Source organism: Ciconia boyciana, chromosome 6, assembly GCF_034638445.1.
Source record: "Ciconia boyciana chromosome 6, ASM3463844v1, whole genome shotgun sequence".
In the NCBI taxonomy this organism is placed as follows: Eukaryota; Metazoa; Chordata; class Aves; order Ciconiiformes; family Ciconiidae; genus Ciconia; species Ciconia boyciana.
Genome location: NC_132939.1, coordinates 41013529 through 41038230, shown reverse-complemented (window position 1 = coordinate 41038230; position 24702 = coordinate 41013529). Strand labels below are relative to the sequence as shown.

Genomic DNA, 24702 nt, shown 5'->3' with positions numbered 1-24702 from the left:
GGATAACTGAAACGATCACTGGAAAATAGCTTAAAAGGCATAACCAGGGCAGCTGTAAGGCGCTTAGATTAACTACATGAAAAGGACTGATGTTTCAAAACCAGGCAGCTAGCTACAAATAAAGTCAAGTTTCAGTGAGTTAGTGACAAGGAAAAAACTTAATGTTTGCTTGTCTCTGCCTCAGGTAGCATATACCAACATGCAGCCTTCCTTCGGTTCTCCATGCCTTTACAGGAGCACCCTTCCAGAAATCCTCCTGCAGGAAGAGCCCCACTCACCCTAACTCAGTTTTAGATACAAAGGTATGTGGGTAGACATGCTATAGATGGACATAACTTGTATATAGGTACACAAATGAAACTACAGAACACAGTGGTAACAGCCCTAGAGCCAAAACCCATTAAATCACCAATCAATCACCAATAAAAACACTAGAGAAAGTGACATGTTTATTCCAACACGAATTTAACCCTTTATTGCACTTTGAACATATACATGAGACATTTCCCACAATTACTGATTATTTCAACACTGATGCTACACCTGTCAAGTATAATGTTGCTTGAAGATGCAACATTTCAGGCACTGATCCTGCAGTTTAGGTTAGAGATAAAAGTATTTACAAAATTATCCTTTCTTGCATAGTATTCTAATTACCATAAGTTTAAAAAGAACATTGTTTATGCAATACAAAATCAGAAGGTTGCACTGGTTTTTTGGGTTTGTTTTTTTTTTTTTTACAAACATTAGTATTTTGACAATGATTTTCTGTATACATACGATTTGATATTTCAGAAGTTTTTGCATTTTAATTTTTCTTTTATCCAACTAGCAATTCCCTTCCTTAAGTAAAACACAGTAAAGCTTGAGCTTTAAAATGCTTTACCATATAATACAGAACCAAGATAAACTTTAAAAGCGTGTTTTGTAGCCTCCAGAGTTGCATTTCCTTCTATTTGAATGAAAATTTTTTGATACTATTTTCAAAATGTACATACAGAATGTGAGTGTGAATTAATTACTAACTCTGCTCTACATTATAAATATACCTCTGAAAATCCTCAAGTCTTCCAATCCCAAGATTAAACATCTTAATGAAAGAAGTCGGAGCTGCAGCACACAATGATTTAGACCTCAAGTATAAACTGATATTAATTTCTTCTCCTTTTGACTATATTTCACTCATAAACCAGTTAAAAATGCTAACAGCTTTTTCTAGTAAGCATCCTTTGCATGGGTGAAAGCAAGTCACAGAAATTTCTTATCCCTTGGTTTTTCAAACATAGATCTAATATACTTGAGGGTTGGTTTTTTTTAATTATATGTGCTTTATTAGGGAGACCATACTAAACCCCCTAATACTAATTTATTATTCTTCACTAGAAAATGATCACTCTAGAAAATAAATAGCTTATTTGTTGTGCTAATTCCAGAGGGAAGCTTAGGGTTTGATCCAGAAACTGCAGGGTGAAGTTCTTTGGCCAAACACAGTCAAAGACGACTGCAATAGTTGTGGCCCTGACAAATCTTATAAAAGATGTAACTCGTATAAAAATATATTTTTTTTACACAACAGCTAATGTAGATGCAATTATTCTCCTTGTGTTACAGAAATACTGAAAGTAAGCAACTTCCCTAATTTCCAGATGTGCCTTAGGTTAAAGTTTATGTAAAATGAAAACTACCTGATAATATTGCACTTCAGTGACCTGCTACAGCAATTAAAAACCTGATGGTCATTATAGCTACATAAATTGCTCTTACAGTTTCCAGACAAAAAGAGAGACCTTTCTGTGTTTCGATGGATTGGAAGTCAGCTTATTCAATGGAATTTTAATGAACAGTTAGAGGAAATTTAAGATTGGTCTATATAAATAAATGCTGAAAATGAGCAAAAGAGAGGAAGTTCCTCTCCATAGTAGCATTTAGCAATACAGCTTGAATATATCAGTGATTATATTAGAATGTCTAGATAGAGCTGATCAAACCGACAAGAAAGGAAAGACAACTTGTCCTGAATATGTACACATCAGTATTAGAAAATGGGAAGAAATTGTGTGTCAGAAAAATCTTTTCAAGTGATATTAGAGACTAGAGGATTTTACGAACTCCATGTTTTGATATAGCACTGTATGGCAGATAGTTTTAAAGTTAACAAGATTTCTCTTACAGCTGACAAATAGGTTAGTTCTACCTTTATATAAAACCTATCAACTGCTGAATTCAAAACTAATAAGCAATAGAAGGTGTGAACCCTATTTTTATCTCAGATACTTTTTGAAGCCTTATATTCACATCACCTTATTATTTCTTTCTCCATTAAAAGTTTTAAAATGTCATTTATTTAGTTCCAAGTTCTAAACCATTTCCCTTATCACTGCAGGTACGGAAAGTCCAAGAATTGCCCTTTAAAATTATCCACACTCTGCTTGCTACTTCTATAAGTTCTGTACTTCCCATATAGAAAAATAACATAATATTTCAGAAGACGTTTGTCTCTAACTAGGCAAGAAAAAGGAATACTGCACTGGGTATACCACTCATTTTTAAAGTATAATACTATATCTGTAGGAGACTCATTGCTATATTTTGAAAATATGACATACAACATGAATCCTTATTACGCAAATAAATTTGCGACAAACCACCTTCCTTATAATGGTGACAGACCATTCTGAAGGGTAAGAATATAAAGAAGTTATTGGCAGTATGACATTCAAAAATTATGCAAAGATGACAAACATGGAATATTAGTGGAGAAAAAAAACCAGAAGAGAATGAGAAAATGCTTAGTATATAAACAAGTGACATTCTCCAAGAGCTCATACATTTATTTTAAAGGGGACTTTAATATCCTTTTGGCTCAGAACCAGAAAAACACCACTAGCCCTTCTTAATTTCAAATATTCTTAAATTTCTAATGACATGACTTTGATGAGATTAATTGTTTTAGCTACTTGAAAGTAGTAAGAAATGCCTGATCTAAGCCTTGCAATAATTTACTTAAAGACTCTGGGGGGAAAAAAAAAATTAAAAAGTGGCATGCATGCTTTTATTACCCAGTGATGGAAATCGGTCTGTATAAAAAAAAAGATTAGCACCTCTCCCAAGATTAAGAAAGAAAGAGGAGCTGTAGCAGTTTAAGATTTCAAAATACCTGCATATTGTTAAATGAACTGTGTACTTTAAATACCCACCTGCCTCTTTGTCCTTAACCCTTTATAGCATGGTCTCAAATTTAGTGAATCTCGACTGCCACTTCCACAGTTCTTGAGTTGCAGTACACTGCTATGTAATTAGCATTTAGAAATACAATTTGTTAATTAGAGGAATACTTGCAATGAACCATAAACCAGAACCTGAAGCCAGATTCATTTGGATTTTTTTTTTTAGAAGCACCTATCCATTTATAATTTATTGTGGATGTACTTTCTTGACAAGGCATTAAAAAGTAAAGCAATCCTCCTTGTATTTTCAATTAAAACCAAGCTATATTAATAAAAAAAGTGTATGATTACTTTTCCGTGTTTTGAAGAATGTGTATATATAGAGATATATACAGATAGATATCTATCTATATACATCTATAGCACAATCTATGCTTGGGACATAGTATAGGTGGTCAAACTGACAGGGGGAAATAGTAATTTCAAGAGAGACCTGCATACATTTAAAAAAACCTGTACTTAAATGTCCTTTTAGCTTCATGGTTTTAGTATTAGTAACATTAAAGCGTTACTGTTTAGGAATTTCACTACTTATCTTTTATGGCTTAGTGGTATTTATGCAAATACTTGATAATTGAAATATATTTTATACCGTTGAAATTGCTCAGAATGCACCTACAATTGAACAGGAAGAGTTTAGACTAAAAGCTAGAAAAGTGTCAAGTACTGGCAAGCTTGATGTACTGGCAAGCTTGATGGTAGACTGCCTTTAGTTTAACAAATAGTTTTAGTGCATATTTCTATGAAAATACTGACTTCCATGGAAAACAAAATAACATGGTCTAACAAGCAACAAATTCTTATACTTTCATACTCAACAATATTAAGTCTAACTTATATTTCATTTTGAAAGAACCACCTATTGTTGCATATTTAAGATTTACTTCTAGTTTTTACTTTTTTGGCTATATGTATAATTAAAAGCTAATGTATAACAGTAGAATGCAGAAACATGTGCAAATGTCAAAGATTTTGTTTAACAACAGGGACTCAAGTTCAACCAGACTTTGTTCTTGCACCTTATTATTTTGCCTAGGTTTTCTCCAGACCTTAATTATATTTTAAACACACTAACCACAATGACCTTAAAACTCCAAGTTTCTTAACTTTCATAGGTTTGTATGAATCAAAACATAAATGAATCATCAATATAAAAACAATTACTGGAAAAATATACATGAACAACTGAAAAACTGCATCAGTTTTACTTGAGACAAAGCTGTACAGCAGTTATCTTCAAAATGTTCCTCATTTGACTTTGATAAATAAGTTACTGAAGTATGTAATACAATTAACATACTTACCTGTGGGAGATAGCTAGAATGTTACAGAGTTTGGTGACATTTCATGTGTCTACAGCAAAAGTAGACTGTTAAAGTACTTCTGCAAGAGATTGCTGACTCTTAAAACCAACTTCAAACAGGAAGATGATTCAACAGATAAAGTGTATTTTCATTTGTAAATTGTTTTCCATCTTACAAGATTACTACTTTTAGCATATCTTTGGGGGAAAAGTGGGAAAAAGCCGAGAGCATGCTGTCCAAAAACACAGTAGCAATTTGCAAGCAGACGTTCCTGCAGAAAATGGAAGTTTCCAACATCCAGTTTAGTAGCAAAAATATTTATTCTCTTTCGACTCTTAGTGTGTTTCTGATGGTGAACTCCATTTTATTTTTAAACTGCTCGTATGTCTTCGTTATAGGGAGTTCTAAGGAATTAAGGAGTCTGTTTCCAACGGGATACCTTATATGCAAAAATTTAATAGTAGGTTCAGGATCAAAACCAATGGGCGGTATAGAAAAAGAGCCTGTTACGAAGAGCAGAATATCCTCCAATGTCACTACAGACTCACCACCTAAAAAAATAGGATTAGGTTGTATCATTTATTGATTATTACCCATAAACCATTATCCTGCATGTTAAGTGTTAAAGGAAAAAAAAACCAAACAATCCTGAAATCAGGAAACACCAGATCAATATGCTAAATACAGTTATATGGCCAAATAAAAAAAAATATAGCAAGAAAAACCCACTTGGGTTTTTCTTAAGTGAATAGAAAAAAAGAACTGTTATATACCACTGTTTTCTGTCTTTTTTGAGACACACACTATCTATCTAATAAGAATAAGTTCACAGCAAAGCTGAAGAGAGGGGGTTAAAGGATTTTTCTGTACCACTGAGGTTGGGTTTTTTTTGTGTGGTTTTTTTTTTTTTTAACAAAACAAAAAACAACAAAAAACCCAAAAACCAAACAAATACCTCACAGGAGTTCTAGTACCAATCTTTCAGATACAGTCAAATTTGAGGAGTAAGTAACTGGGCAACAGTTTCAGAAATTATTGTTAGTAAGGAAGAGGGGGAAGAAGGAACTATTAGGAACTGACAGTGACCTCAAAACCTTCATTTATTTACCCCACTGAACTCTAAAAACCAAACCCTGTATGTATACCAGCAGCTAAATAGCCTGAACAGGAAGGGGGAAAAGAAAAATAAAGAAATTACTTACTTTCCACATCTTGCAAATAACCCATCCAAAAATCAGCACCTTCAACTTTATTTACATCTGATGAGGAATGGATTGTAAAGAGATCACAAATAGTTTCTGCTGAAAGTCTTTCAGGTTTGTGGCAGAATATACTAGAGAATGCATCCGGATGCATTTGCATTTTCTCTAGCACACCAAGAGTTTTCAAACCTTGCCTAAAACTAGGAGGCAAAAAAAAAAGCGAGCATGCATCAGAAAGCCAGCAGGTAACTAACTGTACTCTGCATTTTATAAAGCTCTAAGACTGGACATAATAAAGTTTCCCCATCTGCAGTCTCCAGGTCTTGTCAGTAAGGTGTACACAGTAGTCCCATTTTATTTTAATCTTGGAAAATGTGTTTAATTCTCACTTTATCAATCTAAGTGTTTCTGTGGAGCTTTTTGAGCAGATGAAAGAAATACCAGTGATATGCAGAAATTAACTTTATTTCCTGGTACTTGACTGTATGAGCATGGTTTACTTTTAATTTTTATGACGAACGTACTGAATTTCTTTCTTACAAATATCCCTTTAGAAAACAGTTTAAATTCCTTGTCCCTAGGCAAAATGAGGTGTCTTAAAAGATAGCCTTCACTTGGCTTCTGCTGTTTGGATGTGTTTACATGCTATTATTTCTCCCTGTGGCAAATGAAGATAACAGTATCCTGGGCTGCATTAGGAATTGTGGTGCTAGCAGGTCAAGGGAGCCACACTTGGGAGTGCTGTGTCCAGTTCTGGGTTCCCCAGTACAGGAGATACGGACATACTGGAGAGAGTCCAGCAGAGGGCCACTAGGATGATGAAGGGACTGGAGCATAACCCTATGAGGAAAGGCTGAGAGCACTGGGACTGTTCAGCCTGGAGAAGAGAAGGCTCAGGTGGAATCTCAATGTCTAGAAGTACCTGAAGGGAGGGTACAAAGAAGTTGGAGCCAGGCTCTTTTCAGTGGTGCCCAGGGCCAGGACCAGAGGTAATGGGCACAAACTGAAACACAAGGGGGTTCCATCTGAACATCAGGAAACACTTTTTTTTACTGTGAGGGTGACCGAGCACTGGCACAGGTTGCCCAGAGAGGTTGTAGAGTCTCCATCCATGGAGATACTCAAAAGCTGTCTGGACATGGTCCTGAGCAATTGGTTCTAGGTGGCCTGGCTTGAGCAGGGGGTGGTGGACAAGACTTCCAGAAGTCCCTTCCAACCTACACACCAATCTGATTCTGTGATTTAACTAAATTTATGTAAAAAAAAAAACAGCACAGCTCTGCAGGTTGAAAAAATTTCACTAATTACTGTGTACCAGATAAGAACATTTCAAGCAATTGGCTTTACAATTTAACCACCATGTTAAATCAGAATTAAAATTTTACTCAAGTTGTTTACTCATCATTTCTTAGATATCGATAGGCTAAGTGAGTAAAATTAAGAATAAACATGTTGAAAGTGTACAGTCAGTGGTGTAGAACATTAACAGCTAAAGTGACTAACTACTTACTCGCAGTCCTTGATATTGACAAACATTCTTGTTCTACTCACTTTTGCACATTTTAAGCCCATCTCCAAAAATGCACAAACCCACATTTCCCATAAAAAAACAGGCTACTTATTACCTTTCACTTTTTAACTGACTAGTTTTAAAATATGATATAGATTGGTAAATATGCCAGAGGGCCTTGACTGAAAGACTGATTACTCTCAACTTCGTTAAAAAAATCCTCACATTCAAAATTAGTTTTTCATAGCTCTTGGAGATTCAGTTGATTCAAATTTGTCAAAGATAACACCAAAAGTGTGTTAACTATAAATCCAACTATACTTGTTGGAAAAATTAGCATCCAATGCCTTTTTACTGAGCAGATGAAGAATGCAAATTGGAAGTAAGGTCAGAGACCAATCAAAAAATAGTCAACAGCTGCAACTTTCCCAGCTATTGGAAGTGATTACTACCTCATGGAAATACCAAAGCAATGCTTATGTTTTAAGCAGGCCAACTTACATTTGTGCACATTGTTGCCCTCCTAATGGCGCACACAAACTCCCTAATTAGAACTCTGGAAAACTCAAATTCTAAACATATGTTTAACACATCTAAAACATAAAGATTCTAAATTTTGAGCAATTCTGAATTAAAAATGAACATAAGCTAGAGAAATTTTGTACTGCAAAGGTCTTTGTCACGCTATAGTTTACAACTCTGAATCTTCCCTCTTCATAAGGTTAAAAAAGGAATGTGACCAAGGAGAAGTGAAATGGAGCGGATATGCAGAGAAAAAATTTCAGTCTTTCAGTTTAACTATTTCAGTGAAATAAGTAGCAACTGCTAAAATTACAGTACATTTAATTGGTTTAAATGGAGAATAAGTAAGAACATGTGAAAGTTAGTTTTAGCAATATATTATTTAGTATTTCAGTGAGGAAAAAATCCAGGAAGTTTGAAAACTCAAACAAAACAAACCTTTCTAAGGGTGAAATAATTCTCTTGATTACATGATGGATCAATATGTCATTCACCAGCATATTCTTATCACACAGAGCTGTTATAGGTCTCAAACATCCAGCAGCAGCAAGGAATTCATAAGAGTTGTGTATTGTAGACTGTAGGCTGGACAAACTATTTGCATATTTTATCTGTATCAGAAGATAAAAGTTAGGAATTTGTTTACTACATGCATGTGTATATATATATAAAAAATAATTTTTTTAATTTGAACTAAAGGTATATTCAATAAGCCCTTCTTTATCTCCAAATATAGTCTTGAACAAGAATTTGCCAGTAAGTTTAGTTTTATTTACCATTTTTATTGTTTGTGCTACATCAACATCAGCAACATCTTCCAAAGCTGGCTTCACATTCTCTGGACCATAGACAAGACAATTGAACAGTGTTTTGGAAAAGAAACCAGGAGATGGGCCACCGTGAACCAGAGAAACTGCAATCATTTTACCGGCTTCAAAATAAAGATTCTCTTTTACAGCTGCAAGTGGAAAAAAAATATTTACTATATATGCATAAAAATATTTTGTGATCCTCAATATTTTTAATAGAAAAATCTCATAATGTAATTCCTTCTTACTTTAGGAGATGCAACAAATGAGGTTTGATTGAAACAATAAGACTTTTTTTTTTTTTTTTTACATAGGAGTACCATATTCTTTTACTCAACTCTTCAGCCACTATCAAGGTTTGGGAGGAAATCTAACTTCCTCTTCCACTTTGTACCCAATGAACATTTAATTCTGAAGCATAAGAAGTCAAAGAAGCTAACTTTGGGTCTTTCGGGAGCATGCTATCAGAAATAATGTTCTAGAAATTTGAGGAAAGGAAAATAAATAAATAAGTAGAGTCAGGAAGAAAAAATTCACTTGTAGAGAACAAATACATTAATTAAAAAGTTCCAAGTCTAATTATATACTGTATTTTTTCCTTGGTTGTCATCAACTTTTCCAACTAAACCAATTTTTTTTTTGTTATTAGAAATCTGCACCCCACCCCCCTTTAGAATTGAAAAGCAAAAAAATTCAAAAAACAATTTCTATCCATCAGGACTATAATTGTGAACTGACAATGATTCTGGCTGAAGCTTTAAAAACCTTTCAAGTTACATAGTTCTTAATGTATTTTTGAACAAAGCGTTTAGTTACCTTGAAAATCAAGGGACAAGTTCTTTGCAGAAGAGCCCTCAAATAGTGATGAATTCTGAAGGTGAAGCATTAATAATTGGAAGAAATGGTGTTTTGATGCAGCAGAAGTATCTGTCTTTGATCTATTTTTGCAGTTTGTGAACTTTATTTCAATGGTGTTTGTAGGACTGAAGTTGCGCTGTCTAAATCCTTTTAAAGCACTATTCCAGATATTTTCTGCATTGATGTTAAGCCTTGTAGCTTTTGCGTTAACTTGTAGCTTTAGCTCCTTCAGTATATTAGAAACATCCCTTCTTTGCTTTCTTAAATGCCTACAAGAAAATTGCATGTATTTTCAGATGAAATCTATGATTTATAATTAGCAACAGTTTACAGGAAGCATCCTAAAATCTATTAAGAAAAACACCTCTCTAAACACTTCAGTACATTTAGGTATTGCCTAAATTAGATCAGTAAAATATTTGGTGTAGATTCTTCAAATTTTAACTCTGTAGTGGCAAATTTTAAAGTACCTCTAAGAACTAGAAAAAAGGAGGTAGAAATAATTACCTTGGCATAAAATAGTTATTTTCTTAATTCAATTACACCAACATCGTACCAAACAATTCTCACACCATCATTCTACATTTGAACAATGTGAAACAAGTGAGAAATTGAAGAGCTTACCGTGCTTGTGTTAGAGATGTTTTGCAACCAAATTAGAATACACTGTCAACTATTCACTAATATTTAATCTTTGTCACTATAATCAAAAGTACATTTGAGGAGGGAGAAATGTTGCAGTTCTCTTAAAAAAATAAGGCACCAGTCTAAATAAGACCCCTTCTTTGTTTTCTAACTTGTAACCAAAACTATTTCAAATACCCTACCTACTAGAAGTACTAATTCCCTCATCAGAAATTTTAGCACATATTACAGGTAGAATTCATAAATTAAGTACTCACAACAAGACAAAGGATTTTGTGTCCTTAAACTGAATATTCTGTACTAAAACATGTTATTTTAGCACTGATTTTAGCATAATCATGAACTATTCTTATGGTACAAATGCAAAAACATTGAAAAATAAGGACTTGTCTAATTTGAAGAAAGTAATTAGGATTCTTTTTATTCCCTCTTTCCTAAAGAGGGGCTAGCCGTACTTCGGTAAGGACAAATACAAGTTTCTGGGTTTTGATCCCCTCACTACCCAGCCTAAAAATTCTCAATAGGTATCATTCTTTTCTCCTCACCCCTCTCTAGCATTTAGAAACAGCAGAAGCCTTTATCAAGTTATGACTTCAGCTCTTCACTGTACTCATTCCATTTTTCCAGTGACTATATATACACACACACATATATATAGCCACTATATATATGTACACACACACCCCATGTTCTGTAGGAAATATAGTATAAAGCCATGTGCTAGATTACTCTTCAGTGTAAGAAAAAAAAATAGAAGAAAATACTTTTTCCTCAGGGACCAGTTCCTGTTTGACATCAGTGGAGATAAGGACATCGTCACTCTGTTGGATGCTGGAAGTTCTAGGTGGGAGCAGGGTGACAAGTTGTTCTGGCACATTATCTTTGGTGACCTATAAGCCAAAACAGTATTTTAAGATGAGATACAACTGAAGAATGCATAAACACTTCTTATTTGAAGATAGCAATATAATTTCCCCCGATTTCAGTACTGAATCTCATTTGTATATTCATTTACATGAAGTCCATCAGTGCCTGAACTACAATTTTAAAAATAATAGTTCAGTATATTATTATGTGGTGGTTTTAGGATCCGTTTTTAGTTGCACCCCATACATGGGATAGAAGGCCTGACTGATACAATAAGTGAAAACTAAAAATATTAATTTCTACAGACTTGAAAAGTTTTTATTACAGCAGAGGAAAACATTGTTTATATAAACATCTCTGTAAGCTAAATTTCTAGCACACTATTAACATAGAAAAAATACTGATAAGCAACCTTAGCTTTAAGTTTTGCCATTTATACATTCAAAGTTACCTCTAAATTGTTAAGATTCCTTTTAAAAGGATCTAATTTTTAACCAAACTAAAAACTGGTTTACATTGTGCTGGTTTTGGCTGGGGTAGAGTTAATTTTCTTCATAATAGCTAGTATGGGGCTATGTTTTGGATTTGTGCTGGAAACAGTGTTGATAACACAGGGATGTTTTAGTTGCTGCTAAGTAATGCTTATACTAAATCAAGGACTTTTCAGCTTCCCATGTTCTGCCAGGTGCACAAGAAGTTGTGGGGGATACAGCTGGGACAGCTGCCTCCAACTGACCACAGGGATATTCCATACCATATGACATCATGCTCAGTATATGCAAAGAAGGAAGGTGGGGACATTTGGAGTGATGGTGTTTATCTTCCCAAGTAACCGTTACATGTGATGGAGCCTTGCTTTCCTGGAGATGGCTGAACACCTGCCTGCCCATAGGAAGTAGTGAATGAATTCCTTGTTTCACTTTGCTTGTGTGCGCAGCTTTTGCTTTACCTATTAAACTGTCTTTATCTCAACCCATGAGTTTTCTCACTTTTACCCTTCCGATTCTCTCCCCCATCCCACCGGGGGGAGTGAGCAAGCAGCTATGTGGTGCTTAGTTGTCGGCTGGGGTTAAACCACAACAACATGCCACTGAATGCAAATAACTATAGCAAATTTACAGAGTTCACAGCTTACTTGGAAAACTTCAATCACTAAACTTTACTCCAATTTTAGTCAATTTGCAATTTAGTGTAAGAAGTTTCTCCTGCAGAATAAGCCATCTCCTCCTCATGTTTAAATACTATTTTATGTTATAATCAGTTTCTGCTTGAAAACAGAAAATTACACACTGGAGAAGAAAATTGCGTTGAGATCCAGGTGACTGCCGAGGGCACTTTGGACATGGCTCTTCCAGCAAACAAGTTGTCCCATCTGTCTTTTCAGAGGTAGCCAAAGAACGCTTTTTCTGTTTGCTATAGTTCCCTGTATGATTAAATTATATTAATTTAGTAAATTTTCTAGCTGTAAGATACATAGTATTAAAATTTATCATTTTAAGAAGTCACTGTCACATCCATAACTTTACCTGATTTTGCAAAGATACTTCTGCATTCCACGCACTCCCAGTTTTGCTCCCATGATTTCATAGATGAACAGGCCAAATGAGTTCCACGGGAACCACAACACTGACAACGCTTTATTTCCCATTTACTAAAATTAAAAAAAACTTATGTATTTAGAATTAGACAGAAGAATGAGGCTAATTAAAACAAAGAATATTCAACATTAAGTGTAATCCAGACACTAAACTAACAAAGCATAATTTTATCAACCTGGTAGGACTGTATGTAATCAAGGGGAACTTTATTCAGACAAGATGTAGTCACAATTCCTGGCTGCAACAAGAAAAAAAAGCTACCCATGTTGCAGCACCTTGTATTGAAAGAGGCTATGAGTTAGTGTGCTACTCTGCCTTGAAGTCAATAGCTTGCAGCCAATATTTTCTCCTCATTTTGCTAGCCAGCAACATCCTCTGTATTTTATGGGTATCCACCATTCAGCTTTTTCAAGTGGTAAATTTTTTAAAGGAGCATATCTGATTATTCTTACACATTCCAAGTAAGAGTGTTCATTAATGACAGTGTTTAAGTTAGGTTTTTGTCTAGATTTCTTCAATTTTGCTTAAACATACAATGGAACAATGTGACTGACACTAGTTCTAATATTGGAAGCCTAAAGTACAACTCTTAAAGGCAAAGTAAATCCTGAGGTGCACACATACCATGAACGAACCAAGCAATGTTTGGTCAAATCTCTACAAAGCAAAGTTAATGTCTACAGGGAGTAACCTACCACAGTACTACAGCAACAAGTCTAAGTGGAGGCTCTGACAGCTTTGAGTATATTCATGCCAATGGAAGATATACATTTCAGAAGCACACAAATAAAACAAGAAAGAATGCAGAAAATGAACTTGTTAATCAAAAATTAAGCAAGTGGTAGAGCAGAATAAAGCTTTTTACATGATCACTCAAGCCTCTCATTAAGCTATCAGCAATATTCTAGCTGCCCTCTGCATGCAGAGGGATAGCTTGCAGCTAGGTTGATTTTAGATTGATTTTACACAGCTAGTTAATTTTCAGCTAAGTCTAGTACTTTAATGAATTTCTTGTAAAGGTATTAAGTATTTTAACAATTATTAAATTGTTGAATTAAGCTTTGAATGAAAGATACACAACAATAGTTTAGGCACATGCTATTCTGCATGTTATATGATGTACAAATTCTACTACAGCTCTGTATCAAATGAGAACAAAGACAAGATAACTGATAATTGATTGGTTTGGTTTTCTTGGCTTTTACAACCCAATTAAATTAGAGAAAATTAGTATTGAAATATTATGATTATGGGGAGTAAAACAAACGTTTTATTTGGACATGGTGGACATTTGGACATGGCTTGACATTAAAACCTGACACTGAAAAGTATTAAAGCATTTAAATAAAACACAAAACAAAACACCGAAGAAGTATTCCATCCTATGTTATACCTTCCTGCAAAAGTGTCATACCTATCAGGTTCATTATAGTCTCTTCCTTTCTTGCAGAGACATCTTTTAATGTCACAGTGTTGATAACATTGCAGTAGGTCTTGATATGCATTCTCTTCAAGTTCCCAAGATGCATCCCTGTAAACAAAACAGAAGATCTGTTATTACAACTGTATTTCTGATTATTTAAATAGGTTACTCTGTCTTTGGAAAAGATGTATGTAATAACCACATGAAGATATTTAAATCATGTAATGTTCTAGGCAACAGTTAGACAACAGAGAGGGAAGAAAAAAGTCTACGAGCAAAAATAATACTATAAAATACACAGACAGACTTTTTCTTGTGTACAGTTACTTTGATTAGAGTATTTATTATTTTTTGTATGACCTCAGTGCATGTTTACTCTGTTCCATATTATTCCCCTTTCTCTCTTACAGCAGACATGGATATTTGTTTTGGCAGTCTACTCAAGTTGCCACTGAAAATGGTCACATGAAAAGTAACTCAGAATTTTCCAGGCCAGTATGGCAAAGTTCATAAAGTATTTTGACTCTTCTTCCTCTCCAAAATCTTGACCTTCTGTCTCCACCAAGCATTAATGGTAGTCTCTGAAGAGACTAATAGTTATCAAAGAATAATATACTTCTAACAAAGAAACATCATTTTGATCACTTTGTCTTATTTTGAGCCCCATCAAATGGTGGAAACTTGTGAAAAACAGCTCAGAATTTTAGAAGCAGATGTTATACTAAACATATCCTTAGCAATCCCTTGTGAGAAGATGGAAGCTATATAGCTGAATAATCAGTCAATTATAATACTGTCTGGACAGAAATTCAGACAATTTAAAAACTGAGAAGATACACTTCCCAGCAACCTCTATGTTAATGCAAAATTATTTTATTTAAGAAGTGTTTTGATCTTTTAAATAGGTCCCTGGTTGAATCATGGCATTAAAAATGACTTTTCAGAGCTTCCTGCTTTATGTTTGAGATTACTAATTTGGCCTTTGACAATTTTTATGCATAACTAAAAGGAAACAGGCTACTCCATACCAAACCAAACAATTCTACCACTGAAGGTAGAACTGAGGTTTCATATATTAATAAATGCAGTTCTACAGAATAAAAATGTTTTTAACACCCTAGCAAAGTTTTTATAGAAGAGTGATTGTTTATAAAATTACTTACTTTTCTGGAATGTGTATGCCCATTCTCAACATTTCTTTCTGAAATTTGTCCTTGTTATTACATACTGTGCACCTAAAGAAAAATATCCCAGCACTCAAAGCTTGATACTGTGTCAAGAAAAAAAAAAAACACAACAAAAAACCAAACCAATTATTGAATTACTACCATCCTTAGGATGCCAATAAATAATGCCTTAATATCTATAACAATTACATTCATGGATACTGTCCTGACATGGATGTTAAAGCTGACATCAATCATGATGTCACTCGACACTGAAGCAAATGGTGAGCATTTTCTCTTCCTTTACAGGACAAAAGCTCACATGCTTTTGTCACATGCCAGAATCAGGTTCATAAACAAAAGCACAATTCTTTTCAGTCAACCTCTCCAGATCTAGAATGAGTTCACAAAAAGAACCTTATAAATTCTTCCAGTTCTAGACTTAGGCAAAGAGAACTGATGATGGATAAATTACATTTTTAGCATTTAGATTCTGCACATAATGACTTGCAAGATGGCAGCTACCTAGGTTGAACTTCAGTTCCTAAAAATAACTAAAGGCATGAAGTATATCACACATGCAGAAACGTGTGTGTGTGTGTATTAATAGCGTAAAAAAAAAAAATTATTCTTGTAAGACACTAGTCTCCAAAACACAATTTTAGCATTGTCCTTCAAACCTAGTAAATTTCCACACCTACTGCCTACATTAACCCTAAGGAATTTTATACAATTTTAAGCAACTGTTCTATTATTTTTAAACACAACAGAACTGTGATCTCTGTGGATGCAAAGAGAAAAGAAAGGGAGAACCTGTGTTACCTGCAAACATTCTCGATGAAACCAAGCATTTTTACAGCACGGACTTTTCAACACAGTGTACATTGGAAGCTGTTCAACCAAATCCAGGCATATTGTACACTGTGAAGTTCCTCTAGATTCTTTATCCGGAAGCTTTTGGACTGGTTTATGTTCCCAACAGTAAGATCTAAAAATAATAATTTAAGGTTCCCTTATCAAAACAACATTTTAAGAACCTTCCTATTGCTTTACCTATTCTTTATCTCAACCCACGACTTTTCTCACTTTTACCCTTCTGATTCTCTCCCCATCGCACTGGGTGTAGCAAGCAAGCAGCTGTGTGGTGTTCTGCTGCCTATCAGGGTTAAACCACAACACACATGTAAACAAATTATGTATCTAACAGAGCAAGTCAATAGAACAATAGTGAGGAAGAAGCATGTTGTCAACTGATGCTCTGTAAATTACAGAGATCATATACCCCCTTTCTCTCAAAACTTCTTTTGGTCCAAGTAATGCATTTCCTATCCTCAGAACCTCAAGTTCTTCCTGTATTTCAACGTTACCAATGACATTAAAGGAGCAATTTTGAGTTTGCATATTGAGTCTGCAGAGTCTAGGTAGCATGATAAATTTTATAATTTAGCACATTTTCAAAGAAATAAGACAGCCAAGAAATGCAACTCTAGAAGAAACCTTTTTGAAAATGCATTTTTACATGTGCTTGGCTTAATAAGAGTCACTTATTTAAGAAGTTGAAGTGCCTGCCAGACTTCAATCCACCCACCCTACAAACTCAGCTTACAGTAGGCAGAATAAAGCCGTTATCAAATACACTCAAGAGTATTTTGACTACAGCCAAGATGCTGGACAGACAACAATAAAAGAAAATAAAACGATTTTTAGACATTTGATATTAAACCCATTTCTCCTTCAGTCCATCTCTAATAAGCAGATCTAGAAGTCTTGTGCTTTGAAACACGATGGAATAGCATGCAGTGTTTTGACTGCTGAGATAGGCAGCCAAACCATTGCCATTTCAACAAAGGCACAGGAGGCAGACAAGCAAAAAAACCAAAACCAACCATTTTGCAGTTTATTTCAGAGTGTAGGATTTAATGCTCAATTTTGCAAACAATTTAACTACTTGTAGAAGCATTAAATTATATCTTTTGAAAGTGTTGAAATTTAGTTTATAGGTATTAGGTATGCAATATAACTGCTTGGCCTTCATGTTTTCCACGAATCAGATATATAGCCTGGATGTCATTTACAATTGACAGCCTATCCAATGACAATCCATGAAAAACCAAATTGCCTCCTATATAAATACAATGAATTGAAAATGAAGAAGCAACAAAATCCCAGAACTTACCTGAAGTCTTCCATGAACTGGAAAATACATTCCCTTTGTATCCCACAAGGAAAATGGTAACTTCGTTTGCATTTGGGATCTACACATCCAATTGAAGCACCCTTTTTCTTACAGATATTACATTTCTAGGAATAATTTGTTTTAGAAATAACAGAATATTAACATCTAAAGTCCGAGTGAAATTACAGGAATTAAACCAATAGAAAAATTATAAAGCATGTAAGAAAATATCAGCCAATAGATTGTAACTGTGACAAGACTATTGTGTTTTAGCTCTATTTCAAAGAGTAAAGATATATAGTTATTTCACAGACTTTGATCATGTATTGTTTTATATGCATGTTGGCTTGTGACACGTAAGCCAAAAACCAAGTTATTTTACCAGTACCTATACTTTAGTGGCATCTATAAAATTATATAATGTCAGCTTGAGACTCAGCATAATGTCATGACGTATTATGCATGTGCAATTTGCTCTTATTCATTCATCTGTAACATACCCAGGCAATAAAAATATTAGCAAACTTCTGCAGGTTTTATTGTCCCTTGTGGCATCCACGAACCCAATATATTTGTTAATTAAATGTAAAATTCAGATGCTTGAATGGGCTCAGCACAATGCCCATTGGGGAAAGAAAAGAAAACAAAACAAACCCCACAGGTGATACTAAGTGGACTTAAAAGTTACTTTTATTTTTTTCCTCATAAATATGAAAGACTTCATTCTTACCAGTTTTGCAGCTCTATTTACTTCTTTTCTAATATCTGTGATTAAGAATCCATCTACACCTTCATCTTCTTCCCCTCTCTGCCAAATGCCACTTGACATCAACTATGAAAACAAATTATTTTAAAACATTCACCTACCTAAAGATTTAAAGTTACCTACACTGCATTTGTGAAGAGAGAAGTTTAGTCTAATAAAGCTTGTGTGCAAACATTTTAATGATTAAAAGACTAATTCAAAACATCTATATATTTTTGTCTAATATGACACAATAGGTAATCGTAACCAGCAACATGAAAATAAGTATTTCATAACATCAAAGTCTTATGTAATACTGTAGAGCCCAAGATAGTGTGTTTTACCTTCCTTTTTGAAGTATATGGACTATTCAGATAATTGTCAAACAATTACTTTCAGCATATAAAGCTTCAGAGGAAGTAAAATTAAATTAGTTTAGTTAATGTGAATGACAATTGTGCTGTGGAGATAATGGAGCACAGTAGGAAGTATCTGTGCTGAAGTGCAACCTAAGAGGAAAAGTAATTCACTTTAGAGGAGAATTAAATAAAAACAGAATCAAGTAACTAGGCAAGTCAGAAGAGCCTGATAATTTAGATTAAAGTTACTAAGTAAGGCAGTTACATCAAAAACTTCAAATAAGTAAATAGTTTCACAACTTGATGCGTCCTGTAGTCTTTATAATCTCATTTTATAGTTCTCATTTTATAATTTCAACACAGCACCATTTTCTAACTACAGAGTTTTATCAATATTTTAGTCAAATACATGTAAAAGTTTATACCAAAACAATTAAGAATATATTTTTTCCAAATGCGAGACATTTGGCAAAGAAAATATGAAACTGCACCACTAACTGGCCTCTCTCTAGAAGAACTCTTTTCTTATGAAATATCCACTACATTTAAGTAAAATCACAGGGTTTTGTTTGTTTTTAAAAAGAAGCAGGGACTAAAACCTAAAAGATGACTGCAGGAAGCTCATCACTGTAAAACACCGTATAAATCATAAGGCTCAGTGTTGCAAGCATGCCCTTTCCTAGCTCTTCTGCTCCATCAGGAAAGGACTTTTTCCTATCATTTCATATGGCCTTATGTATGAGACAAAATTATCATGAACAGACCTAAATTTCCTTCCAGATGCTTAAAATTTATTTAAGAAAAAAAATTCCATCTTTATGTAACTTCAGAAAACCTCCACTCTGCCTAGTCTTTAAAGGATTCAATATCCAGCCTACTAAGCAATCTGCAATCAACACAATCTTTAAAGAACTGGTTGAGAAAACAAACAAAAAACCAAAACTCCCAAATTGTTCTTGATATTCTTGAGACTGTTTTTTTTAAACTTGGGAAAAAATGTCAAACTCTATTAATAAACAAAACCTGATTTTTTTTAAAGTAATCATATTATTTTAAAGACCTGCAAAATTTTAGAGTTTGAAAGTTTAAGTATACCTTTAAGAATATGAATCTTGGAAAATGCAAGTGTGATAACAAAAGATACTCAACTGTAGTTTATATCCATAGCTTTGTTCAAATTATAAGCTTTTACTAAATAGTGATACTGTAGCTGTATATGATCAGTAGGGTACATATTACTAAACTGAAAAGTAGGACTATTTCTTAAGTGTTACAATGTCCTATTTAATGTCAGAGAATAACTCACAGCCAAACAAGAACTAGTGAGAAATAAGAAAAAAAAGACAACTTTTGTCTATTTCCCACAAGGGGGAATTTTCAAATTCCAAATTTTGAAACTACACTTCTCTTATAGAAGCAAATATGTAGGTGCAAACAGACAAGCTCCAAGATCAATACCACATACTTACCAAACAGTAATAATGAACAGTGAGATTGTATTCCACATAGGTCCTTTTTTCTCCATACTTTTCAGGGCAGTCATCTGTCCGTCCACAGAGAACACAGACTAAAATATAGAATCATGTTTATAATCACAGTGAATGTACTGGAATTACTATGGGTCACCTATAGAGCAGTAACTTTCCTCTCTTTTAATCACATGCATCTTGAAGTAGATTACTGGATAGAGGACAGCAGATACCTCTCTCTCTCCTTAATGTTGAATTCCATAGTAAATACCCAAGAGGGTATTTGTTCCTTCTCTAGTTCCTAAAAAGAAAATACTTCACCAATTCCACTTGCCTGCTGATTCAGGAGAGGGCTATCACCCAAGATAAATTCACAAGCAGACTGTGCTCCCAACTGAAACATTCTTCCCAAAACACCCAAAGATAATTATCAAATGGTCAACAATGTCCAGATGCATGTGAAATATGTCATCTAGTTGTTTTTAGTATTGTACATAAAGACATCACCATATTAAAACCCATGAAGCAACTTAACTGTTTCTTTGTATACCTATGTGACAACCTTTGTGAAAAGCATATGAATAGTATCCTGACTGTATCAAGTCATATGCTACCAGTGCTTTTAAAACACATGCTAGTTTCAAAACATTCAAGGATTTGAGACAACATTGGAGTCAACTAAAACCTTGCGGATTTCCCTGTTTCTGCAGTTCCTAGCCCACTAACATACTTCCATATACATTTAATATCTTCCCTTCAATTCTCAATAGATATATAAGATACATTTTCAATATTCTAACATCAATAACAGTCATAGTAGTGACAAGAATATAGGTACTGCTTCAGCCTAAGAAAGTGTTGAATGATACATCTCATACACAGCTGTGTCTTATTTGGCAGCTGAATTCCCAAGGTTACTTTCTTAAAACATCTGCAGAAAAGACTATTTTGAAATATTCCAATTACAGCAAACAAATCCAAGGAAGTTTACAAGTTATTTCTTTTTCATTCCCTGAGACAAGTGGTTCCAACACAATTTGATTACTGAAAATCCACCTATCCTTTGAGCTCAAATAAAGCAAATTATAATTGGTATTATATATGCAGATTAAAGATTTCTACAACTATTTAATTAAAACCTTACTTACATGGACTTTGAATGTCAACATTATTGTTTTTACTCATCCTGAGTTCTTCTGGCTGTCTGCCATGAAAAAGAAACGAGGTGTTAAATAATCTAGTACACTAACAACGACCATTATATACTGCTTTTACGTTTTATTTTGTTTTAAATTGAAAAAAAACCCAAACTCAGTAAAGTAAAAATGGGATCAAGAAGAAAAGAATACTGTAATTCAGCTGTTATTGTGAGAGATAGGGGTTCGAAAGCAAAATGCAAGTGTTCAGAAAAAATATTCCCAGACCAATGAAACATGTAACAACTTTTAACTATTTCCCCAAACTATCAAACAAGATACTTTATTTTCAGAAGAGAAAATTTTAAAAGTCCAGTGCAACAGCTAGTTGTGTATGGACTTAATTGCACAGAAGAGTTTGTAGTTATTTTAAACATCAAAAATAATGATCTGAGGACAACCGAGTAAGTGGCAGTGACTCTTGCTCAAATAAAGATTGTATTAACATGAGGAACTGGAAGAAAAAATTAACTGGGTAGGACAGTGACAAAACTATGAAGACAGTCTCCATTGTTTGAAGAAAATGCAGGATCCTGGCCTAGTCAAAGAAATCCTGATCCAAGACCAAAAAAAAAAAAAAAAGAGGGGGGAGGAATTCACACCATTTAGAACTATGTATTTTACATGCAGAAGTGGAGAATAAATTATTTAGAAACATTGACCTAACCTGCATTTCTTTCAAATATCACATGCTCCTAAAAATTACATGCCCAAGATACATTAACATGGATATACCGGAGCTGGCCTTTACCGTGCCACACCATGCATCCCAGCCCACCTTGGGGAAAAAAAAAAAAGTTTCTTCACCGCAGCACTAAGTTGATTATTCTTTCCCTAGTGCAAAGAACCACCTTTTTAGGAAGATATCTGTACATCTTTGACTTGCCTTCTCTTAGGAAGCTGAAGAAAGCATTACATAAGTTTTGCAAGACAAGAATCACGGGTGATTGCCTGCAGCTCCATGCTTGACCTCACAGGTAGGCAGACAACTTCCTTCACACACGCCGAAGTGAGCAGGGAGGCTGCCGGTAACAACTCCAACGTCCAAACCAGAAGCCTGACAGAGTCCGAGCTATCAGAGTTTTGGTATTTACAGTTTATATGACTGCCAGATACAGGCTTCAGGAACAAACCTCAGGCTAATCCAAACTATTGCAAATAAAGTACTGCAGCCATTTTTCGGGAGTTTTAGGAAAGGAGTTGTACTGAGAAAGAAAAAATAAGGGAGGCAGAAGTCTCAGGCATAAGGCAACTGCTCTACACCACTGCACCTTGTTAGAGAACCGGAGTAGTTGTACACGAAAGATCTTTGCCAGAAAACGGTCTAAAAGAAAATAAAAAAAAATAAACAATGCCGCAACCAAATTAGGTCAAGAGGCTCTTAAGAACACACACTGCACCGACAGTCAGATTAAATAATTGGTTCCAGTTTTCCCAGAAACACACTTCCCTCTTTCTAAATTACAAAAAATAAATATACTTAATCAGGTACAGGGGGAGCAAAAGACAAGCACACAGCTCACACACATTCCCTTTTCTTCGGGAATCTCCCTGGAATGGCCACGGTCAGTTTCACAGTCCTGAATCTACTCGGGTAATACAACAAAGAAACAATCTATATATAACCACACAAGACCAGATTTTCACCTCAGTGTGTTGTAAAAAGCCCTACCTGGTGGAGGAAGCACCTATGTGGCTAGAAACAAGAAAAGCAGCTTCCTACCTTTCCCTGGCTCCAGCAAAACGGAAAAAAAATCGCTACTCCCCTCCCCCGCAACTCCTTCTACTTTTCTCAAACTCTTTCAGGGAAATGAACCTGGAGTTGAAATTTGCAAGCTAAAAGATATGCGAGAACAACCATTGAGGCTCCACGCCTAAGTCCTATAGGGCTTTCTGCAGGAACAAAGCAATTCCGTATCAGTCTATTTGCAAGACAGGAACACATTATCACCCAGTGTTTATAAAAAACGAAGTGTAAATAAAATGTGTCTGCTTTGCTTAAATAGGCTAAAAGAAATCCTCAGAGTGAATATTTAGGTTTTGCTAAGTTCTGTAACTCTTCACTGCTCCAGAAAAGTGTTTTTAAGAGTTTTTTAACTAGAGGATGGCAGAAGAAAAAAAAAAAAACAACCCCAAGAGGCACGGTTTCAGGTACACGCTTTCCCTAGCATACGAACAAAGGAACCCTCCCAGATCCCATCCGTTCATGCCGTGTGTCCTGAATTTACATGACAGGGCCTCCAGTTCACCTCGCGGTTTATAACACGACGCCGTGTCCTGAAGGAAACCCATCCCCCAGCAGCCCCCACCCGGGCGCGGGCAGGAGAACGCCCGCCACGTTTCGGGGAGCCCCAGCTGATTAAGATTCAGGTGGCCACTTACTGCCCGAGTCTCACACGGGTTCAGCCACGAAACCTGGCCAGCGTCTTTTTAAAAGGCACAGCGGCCATGGCAGCTTTTGCGGAAAGAGCCACCCAGCGAGCCCCCATCCCGTCCCGCCTCCCTCCCGCGGCTGCACCGGGCAAGTCTCCCTGGGACACTGCTCGCCTCCCGCTAGTTTTCCTCCCAGAAGCGTGACAGGACGAAAGGGAAGATTTCCTCTTAGATTAGGTGTTCCGCTACCTCCTGCCCCTAGACAAGCGGCGGGAGCCAGGCACCGCTTGCTCCCCACAGCACGGGCTGGAAAACTGTTGCACGTTGCTTCCCCTCCCTCTCGGCTCGGGCTCCCCTGCCACGGCACTTTAAACCGCCCCTTCAGCAGCTCAACGCCCCTCCTCGCCCTTTGCAAGGCGGCACTCGCCTCCTTACCCCCAGGCTCAGCCAACCCCGAGGCCAGAGGCAGCAGGGCAAAGCCTCAGCCCACTTAACGCGTTACTCACCCCGAAGGCAGCCGCCCCGACGCCCAGCCGCCCGCGCTAACTGACAGACAATTCAAACCCCAACATCCGCCGCCGTTCCGGAAGCGGGGAGCCAGCCCCCCGCTCCGCCCACCATCCGTTGCATCGGCGCTCGGCCACCTTCGCCGGGCACGCCGGCTCAGCGGGAGGAGACGTGCGATCCTGGAGATCGGTACTTGACTGGAGGGGCCGGCGGCTGCCGCTCGGCGGCCGGCCCGTGGGCGGCGCTGGGCCGCGGGGCCCTGCGGCGGGAGCTGTGAGGGTCCGGGGGGGCCGCGGCAGTGCCGGGGCCGCCGCCTCCCTCCTGCTGGGGAGCAGCGCTCCCCGTGGGGTGTTGTACGGGGCTGCCTGGCCTCTGGGGACGGCGGGAGAGGGGCGCCGCCACGCAGAAGCAAAACCAAAACCCTCCAAGCGGCTGTGGCCGGGGGGTAACGTGTCGGCAGCCTGGCCCGTCTTCAGCAGTAACCTCTGTCCTGACCAGGTGCAGGGTCTCCACAAACTGCTTACCCTCAGCCCTTGCAAACACCCTAATACTAGGCAGTCTCTTCCAGAAAGCCTGTTTTGGAGTACTTACCTAAGGAATCAAGAAGTTTTTTGCTGAGAAATCCACTTTGTTTGTTTGTTTTTAAATTACTGTCTTTTGCAGCTTGTTCTGAAGGGGCCTGAGCTATCCCACTGTAGGGCCGCAGTGCTCACTTGGTTTTCCCATAGCTGATGGGAAACCCACTT

The 24702-nt window shown here is 36.3% G+C and overlaps 1 protein-coding gene across 7 annotated transcripts; it reads right to left on the bottom strand.

The window, feature by feature from the left end:
* Positions 1-454: 454 nt before the first annotated feature.
* On the bottom strand, positions 455-24004 carry G2E3 (G2/M-phase specific E3 ubiquitin protein ligase). 7 transcript variants are annotated; one of them, XM_072863691.1, is made up of 17 exons: positions 23956-24004; positions 21959-22400; positions 21029-21080; positions 19881-19978; positions 18038-18139; positions 17308-17432; positions 15954-16119; positions 15129-15235; positions 13957-14073; positions 12471-12595; positions 12235-12367; positions 10842-10967; positions 9391-9701; positions 8542-8723; positions 8204-8376; positions 5734-5933; positions 455-5082 (listed from the first exon to the last, which is right to left on the bottom strand). In XM_072863691.1, the coding sequence occupies exons 3-17, from the start codon at positions 21063-21065 to the stop codon at positions 4850-4852; spliced, it is 2235 nt and encodes a 744-aa protein (XP_072719792.1). In that variant the 5' UTR covers positions 21066-21080; positions 21959-22400; positions 23956-24004; the 3' UTR covers positions 455-4849. The 7 variants fall into 7 exon arrangements, with proteins under 7 accessions (XP_072719792.1, XP_072719793.1, XP_072719790.1 ...); XM_072863692.1 differs by lacking the exon at positions 23956-24004 and adding an exon at positions 23885-23900; XM_072863689.1 differs by lacking the exon at positions 23956-24004 and adding an exon at positions 23699-23796.
* Positions 24005-24702: the final 698 nt, after the last annotated feature.

Coding starts and splice junctions, on each gene's coding strand:
- G2E3 (XM_072863691.1), bottom strand. CDS start 21,065: ATGAGTAAAAACAATAATGTTGACATTCAAAGTCCAT. Junction 12,596..13,956: donor GACTATAATGAACCTGATAG/GTATGACACTTT, acceptor TTTTAATTTTAG/TAAATGGGAAATAAAGCGTT. Junction 10,968..12,234: donor CAACGCAATTTTCTTCTCCA/GTGTGTAATTTT, acceptor TTTGGCTTATAG/GTCACCAAAGATAATGTGCC.